This window comes from Varroa destructor, unplaced genomic scaffold (genome assembly GCF_002443255.2).
Source record: "Varroa destructor unplaced genomic scaffold, Vdes_3.0 BEIS01000007.1, whole genome shotgun sequence".
NCBI classification, from domain to species: Eukaryota; Metazoa; Arthropoda; class Arachnida; order Mesostigmata; family Varroidae; genus Varroa; species Varroa destructor.
The window spans coordinates 16,968,336-16,986,599 of record NW_019211460.1 but is presented as its reverse complement, the minus strand read 5'-3'; the positions used below and the strand labels follow the sequence as shown (position 1 = coordinate 16,986,599).

The 18,264-nt window shown below is 41.1% G+C and overlaps 1 protein-coding gene and 1 long non-coding RNA gene across 10 annotated transcripts in view; one reads left to right on the top strand and one right to left on the bottom strand.

The window, feature by feature from the left end:
* LOC111254837 (baculoviral IAP repeat-containing protein 7-like) overlaps window positions 1-18,264 on the top strand; it is a 90,624-nt gene that overhangs the window by 52,244 nt on the left and 20,116 nt on the right. For 4 of the 6 annotated variants that reach the window (XM_022816094.2, XM_022816095.2, XM_022816091.2 and 1 more), the window contains one exon: window positions 15,468-15,519. The exons of 1 other annotated variant lie outside the window; for it this stretch is intronic. In XM_022816094.2, coding sequence (XP_022671829.1) covers window positions 15,468-15,519 — 52 coding nt within the window. Of the gene's footprint in view, window positions 1-15,467; window positions 15,520-17,725; window positions 17,938-18,264 lie in introns of those variants that run through there. One more of the 6 variants, XM_022816092.2, reaches the window with a different exon arrangement.
* LOC147754389 (uncharacterized) lies at window positions 4,861-17,732 on the bottom strand. Of its 4 annotated transcripts, none has more exons than XR_015316301.1 (7): window positions 16,190-17,732; window positions 12,130-15,596; window positions 11,146-11,290; window positions 10,031-10,288; window positions 9,095-9,423; window positions 5,667-8,843; window positions 4,861-5,346 (listed from the first exon to the last, which is right to left on the bottom strand). It is a non-coding gene; the product is annotated as an uncharacterized LOC147754389 (long non-coding RNA). The 4 variants fall into 4 exon arrangements; XR_015316300.1 differs by having other exon boundaries at window positions 4,862-5,346; window positions 10,031-10,231; XR_015316302.1 differs by lacking the exon at window positions 11,146-11,290 and having other exon boundaries at window positions 10,031-10,231.

Sequence of the window (18,264 nt, the reverse complement as noted above, 5' to 3'; positions counted from 1 at the left end):
ATGGTAGTTCTGGTTGTTCTACTTAGTGTTTCGCCTGTACCCTAGACTTTTGCTATCTTATTAGCCTTGTTGGATCCGTGGGGCCCTCCTTCTGGCGGTCCGCGATGCTCAACAGGAAGACATTATCTTTTTTATGAGTAGTATAACCTTGAATTACTAGCTTTAAATAATGGCGGCCTCCAATCAGTTTGTGAGTGTGGAACCATCACAAAGTGCAGTAGATGCAAACCGTGTTTAACTCTCACAAAAATAGTCCTCGTTTGGTACGCAATGTGGGTGTATGCGAGCTTCAAACCTATTCAGTTTGGATCGATAAATCCACACGCGATTTTCCAGCGACCATCCCAGGATTAGGCCTGATTTTCGAAACTAATAGAATCGGCTACTCATCAAGGCCCTGGCTCAAGATTCGTAGATACAGCAAGGCATATCTAAGAGTTGCACGATGTGAGATCTAAAATTCTTCAAACAAAATAACGCGTTATCTCTAGTTCTACTATTTTCTGACTGCAACAAATGACTCTACTTTACCGCGTTTCTTTTTTTTATCAAGTAGTCCCGTGGTACTAAAGTTATAGTTCGACTTAAAGATGTACTGCATTCTCAACACAGAGAAATTGCATATTTATATTTTGGAAGCGTAATGTGTCATTGATGGGATTCAAAGCAACGACCTCTAACGCGACATGTCCTATCAACATCACATACTGCACAACCCTTGTAAATAGACAGCGTTAGTTTGTGTGAAAACGGCCTTAAGATGCGCACCTTTCTACTACCTTTGCTTCATTTTGAATACCCATCGATCTATTAAAACCAATATATAAATATATTCGGCACATTTATGGGTATATTTGGTACAATGGTATTAGCCGAGAGGCAAGCCAGCTATCTATCTACCTATCTACCAGTTAGACAATATTGTTTAACTGATAGATTTTAATAACAGTTTAGTCTTAACAATAAGCCCATTGAGTTGCACTTACAGTTAATACGCTGACCTACAGCCTAAGGTCACTCTGTTTCGTTGTCACGAAGTGCACGTCAGTGTGCAGAATACATACGAACTTTTAAGTAAGTTATGCGTTGTAACGGAAAGCTCCGCAAGTGGCTATGTTTCGAAACAGAAAGCGATATTTGGAACCATCTGTAATGTAAATGAAGTGTGCCCGCAAGACCCATATAAAGCTTTAGGCAATTAGGTGGCTAATTTTTTGTGGAATCTCACGCGTGATTTGTCTGAATCGCTCATCATTTCTATCACGACATCTGTATGAAACTTGATTACCGTCGAAACACTGCACGTTACGCCAATGTGCGTTCAAGTTCTAGAACTTAAATCAGGCCTACAGATCACGTAAAGTTACGCGTCTTGATGTATTTCCAAATGCTGAACAGACTTTATAGCCTCAACGAAAATCTGTTTTTAGTATCTAGGTGACAAAATTTAGCATAAGCGATACTCTCAACATAGCCCTATTTGAAACTTGCCGCGTGTTTGCCTACGCAACTCGGGCCGATCTTTGCCGCTGTTAAAGCGAGCGTAATTTCGATGAATTATTGTGTAAATGTAGCACGTTATGTAGCACCATGTAAATATAGCTAGATTTGTTCTATTTCAACATTGTCCGATCACAGATACGAAGACGGCCATCGCACTCTCTTGTTTAGTCCTTGCAGAAATAACATGGCGGATAGTGGATCAACAAACGACTTTCCCAGATAATTTCAATTGAAGCTATATCAAAAGCTATTACTGTTTAGTCGTACATGCAAGATTTGCACTATTCATGTGTGAAGTAGGCAACTTCAGACGAATCTTTTGCAGTGGTTAGCGTTTTAGTCGCTAGCGACGTCTGATATGTGCTCTAGCAATGCTTTACTACGTCGCGTAGTTATCATACTTTTCAAACAGTGAACAGTTAGCTATCTGTCGTTTTTCCAAGCAGATATATAAGCCGGCCTCATTTAGCTCACTCTCCGTCCTTTCGGCTCTCGAACACGTCCTAGCGCTTACCGCATACAGACGCAGTAATAATATCTTCGTAGTGAATTATGTCACCGGCGTTAGATAGCGTATTTCACTTATAATATTGCAAAACCACTTCTTTTGATGCATATAGATTATAGGAGACTGTCAGTGTTGCCAGGATCTTCATATAAGCGCAGCTCTCTGATACCGGCATGCGAAATCGCTAGTCTATCAGTTTAATGAAGATACTATGCTATGAGTCGAAGATCGCAGCCCGCGGACGTACAGATCTGCCCTATAGGCCCACATAATTATTGACGTTTACAAAAACGACGGCAGGCTTCGAGATGAATGCTGTAAGAACAAGTTACTGTTACCTTCATAGTTCGGTTGCAAGCATGTAAATAGAAGCTACAGTTAGCCAGGTACAATCACTCAATTATGCAGCAAATCGAGAGGCAGAAACATTTTTCGAACGATCACCGACAACTTTTAAAAGAACTTGCTATACTAAAAAACTGTGCCCACTGGAATCCCCTGGCGTCTTTCAACACCTGTCAATAATAGTGATTGTCGAGATTTCGTTGAAACCGCGCACCGTTTAGTCCTGCAAATTCGCTAATAGTTGGACGTTTCTCTAAGTTGTTTGGGAACTTTTGAAATTGTTCGAAACGTTTTTCTCTAGTCTCGATAAAAAGAATCGACATACCCAAGCTGTTATCGAACGAACGTTGAACGTTTACGGGATTTACTTAGCATTAGTTATTCTTTTACGTCGTTGAACGTAATCCAAAAACAAAAACAAATTGATTGTACTGCATTTTTTTCTTTTGCTGAATTGAATGCTTAGGTTAGTTTTCGTCCAGGGCTGCAATAGGTCGTGCATGTTATGTAGTTACTTCAGTTACAATCAACTGTAACGCACGTAAGGTTATCAGGACGACTGCAACAAAATCTAATAGAATGGATCTACGCACATTCGTTTTAGCACGATAAAAAGCGTTCATCCAGAAGCGTGAAGCAAACGAATGAAAAATGTCCTCCATTCAGGACTCGCGACCGACAAACACAATCAAGAAAAACGCGTCATCTTATTTTTAGTTCGATCGAGCCCGATCGAAGCTATGTAATTAAGATACAATTGTAATTATAATATTACTGGATGATAAGAAAATTACCATAATGGCTTAAGCCTCATTTCCTGACGCATACGTACGATGTCTGTGATTATTATAACGAAAACCTACAAACTGCAATTGCACATTTTCGATTGCCCAAGCGCCCAAATCACCTCTTTACGTCAAGACATCATGCCTGTTGCACTCTTCAGCCATCTGTACCTGCCCACGTGACCATCGCGGCGTTTTCTGTCAATTGCGGGCGATAATCAGGAATGAGCGGCGCTACACAGCAACGCGTGGACTACGGCGGTGCCTATTTCGCACGTACGTTCATGCGACACCAGCTTACTTGCTCCAACGTCCGTCGAGGAACTTCGTGGACGATTTAGCTTTTTCGAAATTCCTGGTGCTCGCTGCTGATTCCACTCCCGGACACTAATCGCTCGTGACTGCTCTGGTGCGTTGAGTCGGTCTGTGATGTTTCGAGCTTTACGTCCGGTATCGCCGTTTGGCGTTCCATCAGACAAACGGCTGGCACCCAGCACGAAACCAAGTCTGTCTATGCCTGGGTGCAGACACAATCCTTAACGTTAGCAGGCACATACGTTACCCAATAGACTATCAGCAAGGCTGGGCTATGGTGCCTATTTACGAAGTAGCAGCCTAATCAGCGCTAGCACACACATTTGCATAAACTTCTCTCGGTTGTCCCTTATGTCAACCTTCAATGCTATGCCAAGTTGAAAGAAAATGGCAGTGTCCCAGGCTAATTAGCCACTCGTAGTCTTCCTATGCGTGTAGTCTTTTATAGTTTTGAGCTCTTTGGCTCTTTCTGTTTGGTCAGGATGTTGTAGCAACAGTGGTAGCTCTATCCAAGCTTGTTTCACTTTTCGTAGTTTTGAGGCCGCCAGTCGCCTGCGAGAGCCCTTAGAGGGCAACGAAAATTCAACAAATGTGCTCCGAAATGAATGACAAAGTCATAAAAACTCTCCCGAACTCGACTCTTCGAAGTGTCTTCATAATAAACGTGGCTGCAATGTCTGATGTAAACGCACACAGAGATTAAACAAAAGTATTTTTCATAAACTCACGTGACAAATTGTAATTTATCTGTGATGTCCGAAGCTTCGGTGGTTCGCAGGTGCTGTTAAAAGGGCAGTCGTCCATCTTCAACTTGAGCGACAAGAAGAAAGAGGTGGCATCGTCACAAACGAAGATGCAGTTAATGACAAATCGGACGATTATTATAATGATGTTTAGTGAGTGGCAAGCGTTGTAGCAATGACAGGGTGTTTGAGTTATATTTTCGAGGAATAATTTGATTATTTAGGGGGGTTGATGAATACCGCTGAAGGACATGACACTGGTACAGTGTAGCATTTCTACCGGGTTCGTGCGCATTAAATATAAGCTCAAATTAAATGTGGTTGAGTTCCGCAAAGATCAAGCAGTTACCTCAGAAAGGTCGCGTAGCTGCGATTCTACGAGTTCTACTTGATAACTGTAGCACCAAGAGGGTAGTTCTTAGCCAATATACAGCATTACTGTTATTATAGAAAACCGCAAAGGGACGTAATAATGGTTCTCTTTGTGGCACTTATGCCAAAATAACTCATCAAGTGTACATTGCCATACTGTTTATCATGTAAAATTTCTAACTGTATTTTATTTTTTGTTTTCTATAGTGTCAAAGGAAGGACAAAAAAAACAAAATGGCATACGGCTTGAAGGTTAGGTTTTTCCCATATAGATATAGTCTGCCATATAGATAAAATGGTGTTGGCTAGATTGAGCACATTGATGGCCAGCATCAATGCTAATCGAATGACTCAGCAGTCTTGGGACGACGTAAATACGTGAATATCGCACGCTACACAAGTTTTTTTTTTAGGACTCGTCGGTTCCGATTTAATAACTCCATATCTCTGAGACGTCCAGTGATACAATCGTCGTCAATAAAGGTACAGCCTTGTAAAATACTGATACACCTCGTCAAAAAAAAAGACACGTTTACATAACAAAGAGGTATACACTTTATTTATTTCAGTGGTAAAGCAAAATATCGATGTAGAAACTCGGTCAAATAGGTCTATTACAACCATAGAGTTGATGTTGAGTTTCTTTCATTATGCTAACAGATACTTCAATATCCACAGACCTGTCCTTACTTCCTCGTCCAGGAATACATGGTCCCTGAATACTCCGATGAAAAGTGGCCGCTGTTACCATACCTGGCAAGCGTCTTCGTTTAACCTGAAACCAGTATTAGCCACACAAAAAACAGTACAACTAAATAGTACCATTTTGACGTAAAAAAAAAGAGCTTAATTTCTACTTTTTTCGCTAATAACAAATTCATAGGGATTGTTTTGATTGAGCTTTATCACTACCGTCCCTCGTGAACACTATAAAACTGGTTCCAAAAAGAACTTGTTTACATATTTGAAGTACGTACCGACCAGGGGCGGGCAAGAATGGAAAAAACTCTAATAGTGAAACACAATCATAAGGTTGGGCTATACTGCGTTACGAAGGTTTGTGACCTACATTTCGTATTATTTCAGTGAACCAACCTTGCTGCTTTTCCGCATCGGGCCTCTCACGTTACTTCCATCGGCGGTTCGCCCAAGGAACTACTTGCAAGCGCTATTAGTGGCGTTCAATAGATTGCTTTTATCGCATCTATAGTTGAAGAGTATTTGTCTCCGATAGGTCCTGGTTTTGACTAGTGAGTGCCTCATCCGTGCCTAACAATCATCCCTTAAACACCGTGCGCTATACCAATGCAGAGGGTATATATATTGATTTCTTTCGTCCGTCCGGGGAAATAACAAAATTCGCATCACATTCAATAGGATGAGACTAGCCTGGTTCACGCATGTTAGAACGTTATTTTCTTTGGAGCAGACCACCTTGCACATGATGTTCGGACCCTACCATTTTTGCCGTATACAAGTTTCATCTCTGCGATTGGGCATCTGATACATTGCATACCTTTCAGCTACTACCTAAACCAATGCTAAAAAGCAGCAAATTTAAGTTAATCTGTTCTAATTACGTGATGATTCGTAAATCTGCAGGTCATAACCCCTTTTGATTGAAGACACAATTTGACCACTACATGGCAATACATATTGTTATGAATCCAACTCTTCCACGATCAACGGGGTTATATTTATTATTGTAACTTAGTGTAAACCGCGGCCCGAAAGCCATATGGAAGGTTATGGATAATAGTGAACCGTTGCTAGGTTGTATGCTTGAAACTGATCTCGGAATTTCGAAATAATTCCCCCAAGTAGTATTCGCGAATGAAAAACTATCCTATTAGAGGAAATAGTCTGGGTTGACAAATGTATTAATAGTACGCCAACCATTTACCTAATACGATGTGAATTTATTACGTGAACCTGATATAGCTTGTAGTGTATAATGCCCAACTGCCATTTTGGAAGGCATCTATATACGAGCCGATCGCGGAGACGATGAAGTGACCATTAGACCTCTTGAGATTTTAATGTTGAGATTAGGCTCAATGGAGCTACGGCCGATTGCTACCAATAGAGTTTTGTTTATTTTGTCGTCTCATAGATAATTGATGTTGTTGTAAGCCTGGGCGTAAACTTGTGCACTAGTGAAAGAGACAACTGGATACTGTATATCGATTCGCTTCGCTTCACGATTCAAGCTAGTAAGATGTAAGTCTCACGCCATTAGATATCTACTGGAAGTTATACTGTACTATCTTTGAACATGAAACAATGCTTTGTAATTTTTCGACGGTCAATTAACTGACTGGCACGACCCATTGTTCAAGCACAGCAGTGTTCTTTTCCGCCTGGACAACGATAGGATCAAAGGACAGGGTCCTCATCGAACTTACATTGCTAATCGAGCCAATGAAGACCGAACGAGGTCCAGGCTAATGCTTTAGCAGTTAAGCTCCAATTAAACTCGAAGAGTGGGCTAAAATCGACCAGCGTTTTTAACTTCTGTTATGGATCCCGCATGTCAAAGTTATAATTTGCTGCTTTGAACATACACGCCCATTCGTACGCATTGGTCGACGAGCTACTTCCATTAGGTAACTGTGTAATTTTCAGGCAAAAGCTGCAACTTCGAGGAACCCTGTGACTAAATTCCTTTTTGCAAACTTCCCAAAGTCGTCCTCTGTCCTGCTATACTAATGTTGCCCTTGTGATGCACTCGTGCGGCGCACGACCCATCAAAGTGGCTGATCGGCTGGATCGGAGTACGAGTATGTTCGTGCGGAGTATCGATAAAATCATACAAGGTCATAATGATAGGTTTTTTTTCGCTGTCAGGTTCAATGGCACTGTTTGTCTCATCTAGGTTTAGATAAATATTTGTGTCTCATTATTTGTGTGAAGTTCACCATCGAAAATTAACACTTGTTGCTGATATATATTCTGTATTGCATGTGTTCTATCCCGTTTTTAGAGTACACTATGCGCGTTTTTCTTGTCATGAAATATCTCGACGTTGGCCTCGAGTGGATCGTAGCTTCCGCGCGCGATTCGATCATAATTGGCCGTTCGGATATCGGGATTTCCCTCTAATGTAAAGGCCAATTGAACAGTTCTATGCTACTTCATGAGTCGCCATCGCGACACTTCATTGTGTTTATTACCGTGATCAGGTCGATAGTGCGCACAGTACCTCAATAGCAAAGTCACTTTAATCAGCAACTCGTTTCATCCCAAACACAACGAGGAAAACCACTAGTTAGATTAGGTGTTTGTCCGAACTGCTCTACTTCAGACACTGGCATCGCCGTTCTATTCCATATGGTAAATAATGTAAGCAACTCTATAAACAACTATATTAGCCCATTGTTTTCGCAATAGGGACTTTCTTGATACATCCGAGATGCTCTAATTGGCCCAGTTGTTTTTCCATGCCGCGGTGATGTAACTGTTACTCTGCCCTTAAGCGACTCGCGAAATGGGCTACCAACGAAGCCAAAGTTCTGCTAATCTACCATGATATTTTTTGATTATCGTCCAGGTTCCAGTCAGTCAGGGAAAGAAATTTTACCTTATGAGCACTCATCGATCTACTGGAAATCAGCGGTAAGCTTCCCGAATTCTAACAAATTGAGCTTGGTAAACGATAGGCGTCCATTGCATAAATATTCACCTGCTAGTGAGTTGATGTATTCCAGGCGGACTAGTCTTGATTCTGTATTCAGAGTTACGATAATCTATGAGATTTGATACTGTTAACCTCGTAACCGAATATCGTTTGGGTTTTCTAAGCTTGTCCCGCGTATATTTTGTACAGATTTGTCTGATTGAGGTTTTATTATATGTAAATAGTTACTTGAAAACTTTGTTTGCCTGATCTCCATTCGAAGCCATTTTTTCTTGGACACAGCTGAAGGTAATGTTCCAGTGTGTCGGGGATATCGGCAATAATTACCTAAACTTCAGTCGCCTAAAGCCATTTTCATGTCCCTCTAAATGAAGTAGGTTCACTTCAACTTTTTGTGTCCTATGGACGCTGTAATGAGTTATCGCGGTTGCAGGTGTCCACGATGTCTATGTCCAAGTTTGTAGTCTTTTTTTATTATTATTATCTAACGTGTTTTGCGTACCGTTACTGGTCATGATTACTCTCGTACACTGAAAAATCGAACACTTTAGACACTTGGCGGACGTCATCGTGTAAGCTAGCATCGACATGGAGGCGTTTGCCAGTGCTGGTATAACTTGAAGTTATTTGAACATCTGTATTTATGGAAAAAAAAAAAAAAAAAAACTGTTTTTGATGTCATTGTAATCGCTGTTATGTATCGGCACTTTATACTGCCAAAATTAGGTGATCTGATGATAATTTATATGGTTATAGTTCGTACAATTTTATCTATTTGGTTAATTTTTATTTGTGTACAATGTTTGTATCAATTATATGTGCAGCATATTCACTCAGTTCATACAGGTTTATATTTCAAAATAACATTCCTAAACTGTATACCCACGGTGTTAATCGATGACCTTCTGTCGTTTCCCTAACAGCATGACCCCACCGTTGTAAAACTTTTTCTGGTATATGAGCGAAAATTCCACCAAACGATTTTTGAATTCTCCTTTGAATGAAAAAGAACATTATTAAGCAAGTTCTGCAGAAACTGAAACAGATGATAGCCAACTGTGTCCAAGTTCGTTCCAGGCAGCTGAAGACGTACACGGTCTGGCGTAAACATAATGAGAGATTAGGCCTTTTCTGTTTTTCAGTTCGATTCGACTTTTTTACGGTGGCCTATTGCAGTCTTTCCAGTTGCTGACGGTGGAGGTCCAAGTCAGTCGTCTATTCAGAAAGCAGCGGCAACTTTTAATGTATAATTCCTTTTCACTCCTACCAAGCACACATCGTCATCCTCTTTGGCGTCAGCCTGGGCTTTAGCATAGATTATTAAGATTTGTGCATTGTTGTCGTATATGATTCGTTTCCTATCAGTCGTAATGAACCGTCTTAGAAAACGTTCGTCTTTATGTAGCATAGAGATAGAAATAGAAACAACGAAAATTATCTGTAGATTTTTCTGCTACATACATGAGTTGGAACGGTGAAACTGTGAAAACTAGTTTGAAGTTAATGGCTAATTACATGTTGAACACCTACGACCTCCTTAAGTACAAGCAAGCATTGGCCGGTGTTGAATGCCGACTGCTGTGTTACCGTTGCTTAAATTAATTGTAATTTTGTTTAATGGCGAACGGAATTAAGACATTGTACGCAATTTACGCTAATTACGTATATCCAGCTATTTCAGTCAATGCAAGCTTGCACTCCCAATCAGGTAGATCTGTTACCAGAAACGGACTCAGCATAAAATGTTCCGTTTTCCGTTCTGCAAACAGCGAAACGCATATTTTCAGAGGGTCGTTTTTCTTATTCACGGTAGTCTACTTACCTTCTTCTAGATCTCGTGCATACAAACGATTGGCAACGGTCATCTGCCTGTCTGCGCAGAAAGCTTTCCAGTCGATTGGGCCGAATTTTGGCTAAAGCATCCCTGTGATTTGTCGCCGTCGACTTCTTATGTCCGTTCGGAGAGCTGTTTGTCGCTCGAGTGAAAATGTTCGATTCCGTGGCGCTTAAACTGCAGTTTTCTCTTTGAGCAGTGCAAAAAAGAGTGGAGAAGACAGCGTCGGATTTGTATCGTTTCGAGCTTCGATTGAATACACCGAATTATTACTTTTAACGACTATAGTTCAATCTAGACACCACGACACACGCCCAGCAGTCGAAGTAGTAGTCACTTTGGGAACCTGGACGTGCCCAACTTCCCGCCCGGCACCCCGTTGGGCATTCTATCATATGGCTGGTTCGCAGCACGAAACGAAGTATATCGACACCCGGAGTCAAATCTAGATTACCACTTGCCCCTAAGGTTATTACGCCAATACTTTACCCACTACTACGAGGACTTAAGTATTACCCTGACCAGCTAGAAGCTCCAAAGGGAACTTTCTTATCAATTTAATATTGCAAATTACAGAAGACGTGCCAAGATAGACCACTTGCGCTTATCTGCTCATATTAATCGCATCGTGCTTACAATGTTCATGCTCCGACAAAAGATCTCCATAATAAGAGGATCAGTCGGAAAAGCATTCGTTTTTATTTATGAAAAGAATGCCTTTAGGTGAGGCCGCCTTGAAAAAGGGTTTCGAACTCAAAATCCAACACAGACCTAGAACTAACTTTTCCTATAGTATATAGAACATAATTACACAGCGCTAAAGAAACCCATCCTAAATCTCACCTAGGTGCTTAGCTTGTTTGCAATGCCCTTTGACAAAGTAAGCTTTTGCTAAAAACTGAGCATCATATAGAGGTGGTGATAACCTTCATTCTGTGAAAATGTTTTTGGTCTGCTATTGTGTACATCAGCCCGACAGGAAGACGCGAATCAGACTAATCTGCATCGTCAGGTTGAATACAGTCGCCTACCTCAATCCCAATTAAACGATCATACTAGTCTAGCGCTAATGAACAATCGGGTCCCAATAATCTGGTACTAACCTATTTTGATATAAGCTGCTTTAGAGATCGCGTAGTCCGGCCGTCTAATGCGCAGCTCTATGGATGCGGTGCCATGCTAACTATAACTGGTAAGCATGACGACACTGACTCAAACCTCAGCGGCGGCAAAGATTATTACTAGAAACTATAATGGGGAGGCAAATAAGAATTAAAGAAAACTACGTTATTTATTTTACGTTTATGTATTACGTTAAAAGGTTTGTGGTTGCCATGACGTTTTCTAGGTCCACAATTCCATCGTAACCCACCGGGGTAGGCTTCTGGGGGGGGGGGGGGTCTTGACGCTGCATCTGATATGATAATGTGATTTCAATGACTTGTCCACAAAGAGGAAAGTTTGAACATTCTGAAGCGTTTACTTTCGTAGTCTTTATAGTCTACTAGGACCTAATTGTTTCTTGCTCGAAGATAAGGCCACTCGCCATTAAAAAGCTTTCGCGAAGATTTTTTAGACAAACAAATGACCGTGCTGGCTGGCTGAATGTCATTTGCTTGTTACTTTGGTCGCTACGGTCGCATGGGTTTCGTATTTTATTTATTTAGGAATCTCTAGTTATTTCCTGTATGAACGAATCCTCCAAGCTTGGTAAATTTACAACATAGAGACCCTGTACTACGAAAAAGCAACCAAGCAAAATCTAAATTCTTTAACAATACTCTCCTCGAATGATTCAGTTACGTTCGGCCCATACACAGTCTTAGCTACATTGGTTTGAGTAGCCAATTTTTAGTTTCTAATCATTTTATTGCGATCATAAACGGTAAGGCTCCATGCAAGATAAATCTACATAAAAACATTAAATAAAGGGATTGTTCAGAAGCTTCTCATCAATAATTATCTGCTACCAAGTCAGCAACTAATGCATTTACGCCTATATATTACTCAGAACCAATGGGTCATTTCTCTGAAGGCAAAAAAATCGACCTCATCACATCAGATCTTATCAACGGCACCTCACTTACCTGTATAGACAGGCGTTAATGAGAACTCGATATCGTTGTACACACAACAAATAGCGCTGAGAGCTGACTTCGACGGAACAGTTCCGGGAAACGTTGATTACCGATTAACGTATTGACTAGTCATCGGTAAATAGATGGGTCCGGTCATAATAGATCAACCTAGGTAGTTGTTCTGTAGAATTTTGGCGTTATCTCTGATACATTATTCTTTCATTTAACTTGGAACTTTTATATATATAATTTATTTTTTTTATTATATATATTTATATATAATTTGTATATTTTTATAATTTATATATATATACCTAGCGACTTGATTTTAGACGATTACGTATGTATTGTTGAAGGATTGTATTAATAATTGGCCTTGCAAGACAAAATTAGCAAGTATTTCGTATAGGCGTACGCCTATATCAAGCAGGTTCAAAGCAAAACAGCAGGTCTTCATCGCAAGAGCCATAGCGGCGTTCGCCCACATTCATCACACGTTAATATCGTTATTCTAAATTATTGATAAAGGAACGCCCGAAATAAGGCCTGCCTTAGCCTGTGGTAGATTAGGATGTCTTAAATGTCTATATGAATAGATGATAGGAAGAACTCAATCATCTAAATCTTATCCATACGTCTGGAATTTATGCTGCAGGCAACCTGTTATGACGAAGTGTACTCGAACACGTTTCATTCACCTGTTGTAAAAAACTTTGGTTCTGTTAATAATGAATATAACAGTGTAATACATTAGAATATTATTTTAATGGAGCAAAGGATTCCAATATGGCTTGCTCTACCACTTTCGAACTCGCAATTTTTGGAATATAGACCAGTTAAGATCTTGCATTGGGATTCTCTCGTCTCTATTCAGCATAAGCAAAATCAACGCGTACCAGACGCAGATTCGATGACTATCATCCCTATACGTACCTACCCTTATTATGATGCCAGCGATCGCCTCTTCTGGCAGTTTCAGATTTATCATCAGGCCCATAAACATTGGCGTTATACAGGTTCTTACTTCATAAGATATTCTACTGATTTCGAGTGACTGCCCGTGGGAGGGGGCGAGGAAATTTAGTTAACTAGGCTCGATTAATATTGAAAGTTCACTAAGAGACTAGGCATGATGCCTATTACTGGAACACAATTTAGAAACTCTCCGACTGATCGCCTCCATAGACACTGGTTTTTGTGTGTTTACACACACTCTCAACATACTCAAAAACAGATCACTTTTACTTAAAAACAGATACTAATGTACACAACCAGACTTCCCGCGTTCATGGCTGCCCGCCGACTGATTCATTTTCGTCGACCGCGAAATTATGGCCTTCAACGGTGAACCCTAGTTTTCTAGGTTTTGTTAGTTTGAAGCTTCCATATTAATTTGCAGCGATTTTGTTGACGGCTGAAGTTTATATGTACCTTCAAGAAACTTCGAAAATACATGTCGTATTGTATCACAAGAATCGTCGTAAGACGAAATTATAGATCGTTTACGACAAAGGCGGGATAGTTGCCTGAGCGGATCAATGATTTGAGGGTTCCTTTATATTATATAGAGTCCAGACGGTGGCCGCGAAACTTCGTGCACTGTCGAGTTTGATCGCAGACAGTTCTACACTTATCATCGGCGTGCGGCTGTACATAAGAGCTATTGCCTACTCCTGTTTTATTTGTTGTAGAGCACGTGACGATACTGTTGTTAGAGCAATATTTCGTTAACTACTGTGGAACGAAACCAGTGTTTGCCCTCTTCCCCCCTTGTTCCTACTCCTGGCTGCGGTCATTCCTGCAACACGGCCTTCGCATCCCCTTGTGCCTGGGTCCTGGACGCACATTTGAAACACTGTATTCGCAAGTTTTTGCCACACATTTTCAATGGGGGATTTAAGTTCGAAATTTCAAACTATGACGGAATCTCTACACCATTAGTGGTAAACGCCTCAGACATACGCTTTGCCATATGACACGGCGATTTGTCAAGCACCATTCTGCTACCCGGGGAAACGTTTCCGTTTAAATCACCTCACTCTATTGTCGTTTCCTCATTATCCCGTTGACGAGGTACTGGGCTACTGCAGCGTAAATGGAAACGACTACACCATTGTGTTACCGGGATGTTCAATGCGCTCGAATGCGTAGAATTTGAGGCATCTTTCGTCTGAACGCCTAAAGTGCTAAACGGCAGAATCCAAAATATCAGAACACTATTTATCCGGCAAACAAACCCCATCCCGGTCTCCGACTGTGCGATTTGCTTGGCTCACTCAGTGCATTTGTGCATTTCGTCGAGGCTTATATACGTTCAATATTCCGACCGCTCAGATTAACTCTTTTCCGTGTAATTCCGTTGCGACTTCATGTAGAATCACAAGGCCACGCAATAAGTGAGACCCATTTCGTCGTTGTCATCGATTAGATGAAAGTATTGATAATCAGATACGCTTCCCCACGAATTGTAGAAGACAAAGTCGGACACCTGATTTGTACGTACTGGCCGTATTCAATAAAGCGAACAACCGTCGCACCGCGAACCTCAGCAGTTTTTCCTTCCACAGTTCTTTAAAACCATTCCTTTACCGGCAGTACCGTAACTCGTACTACTTTCATTACAAAGGCAACAATTTTAACGTAAAAAACACATTCGGTTCAGGTCGGGCGCTATCTTCGATCAGACTTTTCAGCGCATGAAGTTAAGCTACCTTATCTAATCGGCCAACGACTCTATATCGGCTTCCCTACGCATGCTTCTGAACTTTGCTGCCACGCTACATAATTAGGCCATTTTTGATGCAATTTATATTAAGCTTATAAAAAATGTTTAGTTTCTGATTACGTTTTTTTTTTTTTTTTTTCCATAAAATATCTGTCTAATACAGCATACAAAAGCTAAATCGAAGCTAAAGTGTTCGTTTTAAAACTTTGTCCTTTTCAGTTTTGAATTTGAATGATAATGTAAGGTAATTTTAGGCATGATGTTTGCTATGGACCCTCGGTGGCTGACACAGCCGCTCTGAAATTAGTTAATTGATCATAGAAATTATAACGTATATAGCGCCTGAACGGAGACTGAACAGCATTTATGAGCTTAATTTCGGATTGAGCTTTAGGCGGTCCACCGAACACATTCGAACAATTTCATCCCGGTAGGTTTTAAGCGAACTCGACCTAAATTTGGGTACTGCCGCCTACCTGATTGTCATACATTGTTACTCATTATTACTGTATATTTTTCATAGCTATAGCACCGTTTGTTGTTTGTAGTAATAGTCGTCTCGAGGCATCCACAAAATACTACTACTAATTTTTATGACCATTGTTTGCGTTTTTATTTCCAGTTTGTTAATCCCGGCCGGCCAACCTGCCAGGAGCAGCAGTGGCGTCCATGAAGTAAGTTGAAATTGCTCCCGTCCTTCTCTCATCGTATCCAGTTTCCCTGAGTTTGTCGATCCGTTTCTGGATAGATACTGATCAGCCAATAAAGCCAACAAGTCTCCAATATAATATCATCTTATGGCACTTTTTTGAAGCTATGACTAGTAACGGTTGAATGTCTAATGACTTGATGTAAATTCATTGTAAGGCGAGTGTAAGATGGGCGGGCTTTTACGGCGGTCTAGTTTATCAAATCTTTTAATAAAAATGTTATTATTTTTTATAGAGATTTTGTCATTGACGTTTAGGTTTGTTTTCAAGTAGTTTCAAAGGTGTGACCAAACATGTTTTTGTGGGGGACTACCGCAGTCGCTCAATTGTGCGCCACGGATTCTCATTTTGATTAGAGCCGAGGGCAAATTTGTATTTGTCCTCACAGATATTACAATCGAACATGTGTGGCAACTAGTCTATCAGAAGTACAACGCCTATTTTAGAACTTTGCTGCGCTGCTTCGATGGATTAAGGGTGAGAACACTGAAGTTTATTGCAAGATACAATTTGTAACAATATTTTAAATTTAAATACAAAACTACTAACTATAAAATTATATTTCCTCTATCTAACGCTTCTACATAGCCACCACTGTTGATTTCTCTATAAAGACTAGCTAGTATGAGCTTACCGAATAGATGGATATGCGCCAGCGAAGCCAACTGTTATTAGCCGGAAGCCAGGATTAACGCCACTGCATTTGCCACCGTCGTCCTAAATTTCACTGATGAGACCTCAGATAAGCAGATTTAAGCCGCTCGTACTGATCAAAGTAGCTGGTTGTGATATCCGTAGAAAAAATGACTTGCCGCAAGCGATGCTGTCACGTCTGTGTGCCGGCAGGACAACGGTTCCAAGCTTAACACCCGTCATAGCTCACCGGTCAACTTACGATAATAATAGTTCAAGAAAAGTTAGCTCTGGCGGACAACGAAGGGTTGAGGGCTGAGTCCGGAGTCGATGCGATTTAGGGAAAGATTAAGGAAAAAACTGTTAAACGTTCGACCCTGATTGTCTAGATTTTCCAAGACCTGATTAAGGTCACATCTTTTCTTCATGCAGTAGAGGTTGCCCTACAAAGCAAACTTCGGCTACGTTCAGTGTATACATTAGGTAACGGACTAGAATACAGGATTTGAAGTAGCTCACTCCTTGAGAGACGCCACATTGTCATATATTATCCTTAGGAATTATGAGCATTATAGCGCTTATCACGGCTCCCATCGGTCACGCCAGCTCGCATAACTTTCGGTACACGGGTAATAATCAACATCCAAAAGAAGATTTACTCAGAGCAGACCGCCAGGGGTTAGCCTGCCTGCCTGCCTGCCTGCCTACCTGGATGTGGTCAGCGGTTCTCGCACTGGGCTTTGTCTTCACTAGAGGGTGCACCCCTCTTGTAAGAGTTTTTTGGAGATTTTTTTCAGTGGTATCAGATTGGTCAAGGCATATCTTGCTTGCAAGTGCTTCCGATATCTGATTATTTGGTACTTAATTCCGACTATCGAAACAAATCGCTTGATGTTCGGCCTCAGTGATTTTGATGTCTCCTTTTTGATTCTGGCAGCTGCATTTTTGAGAACGCTATCGTGGGTGGTCACTGGGTTGCGCAATTATATGCCCAACGTTATTTGTATTCTTGCGACCAATGTTTTTACAAAAGCATTTAAAAGCATGTGTCATATACATCCGCTCGAATGGAGATAGGTATTGATATAAGGCGTGAGCGTCGCGGTTAGCCTTAGCTGAATCGATGTTGCTTCCACAGATCACACTGTCCTGAACAGGAAACACAGACAGTTGGCGCTGACACTAAAATCAAGACATTCGTTAATAAAGTTCAACGATGGACGTATTGTTGTCATTTTGCACGCTTTCTTGTCTGAACTTCATTTGCCCTGCACATTTGACCCGCAATCATTACTAAATATTTTCCGTCCGGCAGCACCGTCGTTAAGCGTTGCTTCGAACCGCATGAAATGTGTCTATATCCAGTTTTGAGCCTAGACGATTTCACTTGTTTTGGGTAAGCAAACATGTCTATGCACCGATTTGATTGTAGCACTAATCCTGGGTAGTCAATGTTCGGTTAACGTCGTTATCCTTGCAAGCCGACGAGTCGGCTCAGTAGTTAGCGCGTTATACACTGCGGCAGACGAATTCGAATTCCCGCTGGTGAGATCAGTTGCAACCACTGCCTCGGATGAATTTTTCAATATATTTATCTCTGCACGCGACGATCTTCAAATGAGCATGAGGCCATCGAATGATGCTGACGACCTTGATACAACGGGCCCATCAGAGTACAACAGCTTGGAATATGCATCGTCCTCACTCACCACCACAGTTACCACAACAACGGATGAATCCGAACCACAGGTTTCTGTTACAGTTATTATGTCAGTTTTCTGTTGGAGCCTATTGCTGTCCTAGGCCACAGGTCGCTTCGTCTTTTTTGGGGGAGGGCGAGGTTATCTTGCATACATTTTAGCAGCTCGATATAGATTAGTTAATGCTAACGACCGAACCATTTGAGTTGTTAGGCGCGCTCACTCAACGGTGGCGAGATGATGATGATAATGTTATCGAGGGCCATTGTTGTTACTAACATGCTTAGCGACTATACGATGTTGGAGTAGTATTATTTTCGATTACATCACCACTTCCGTCCGGCCAATAAAAGGGTCAAAGGAAAGTGCTTACCTC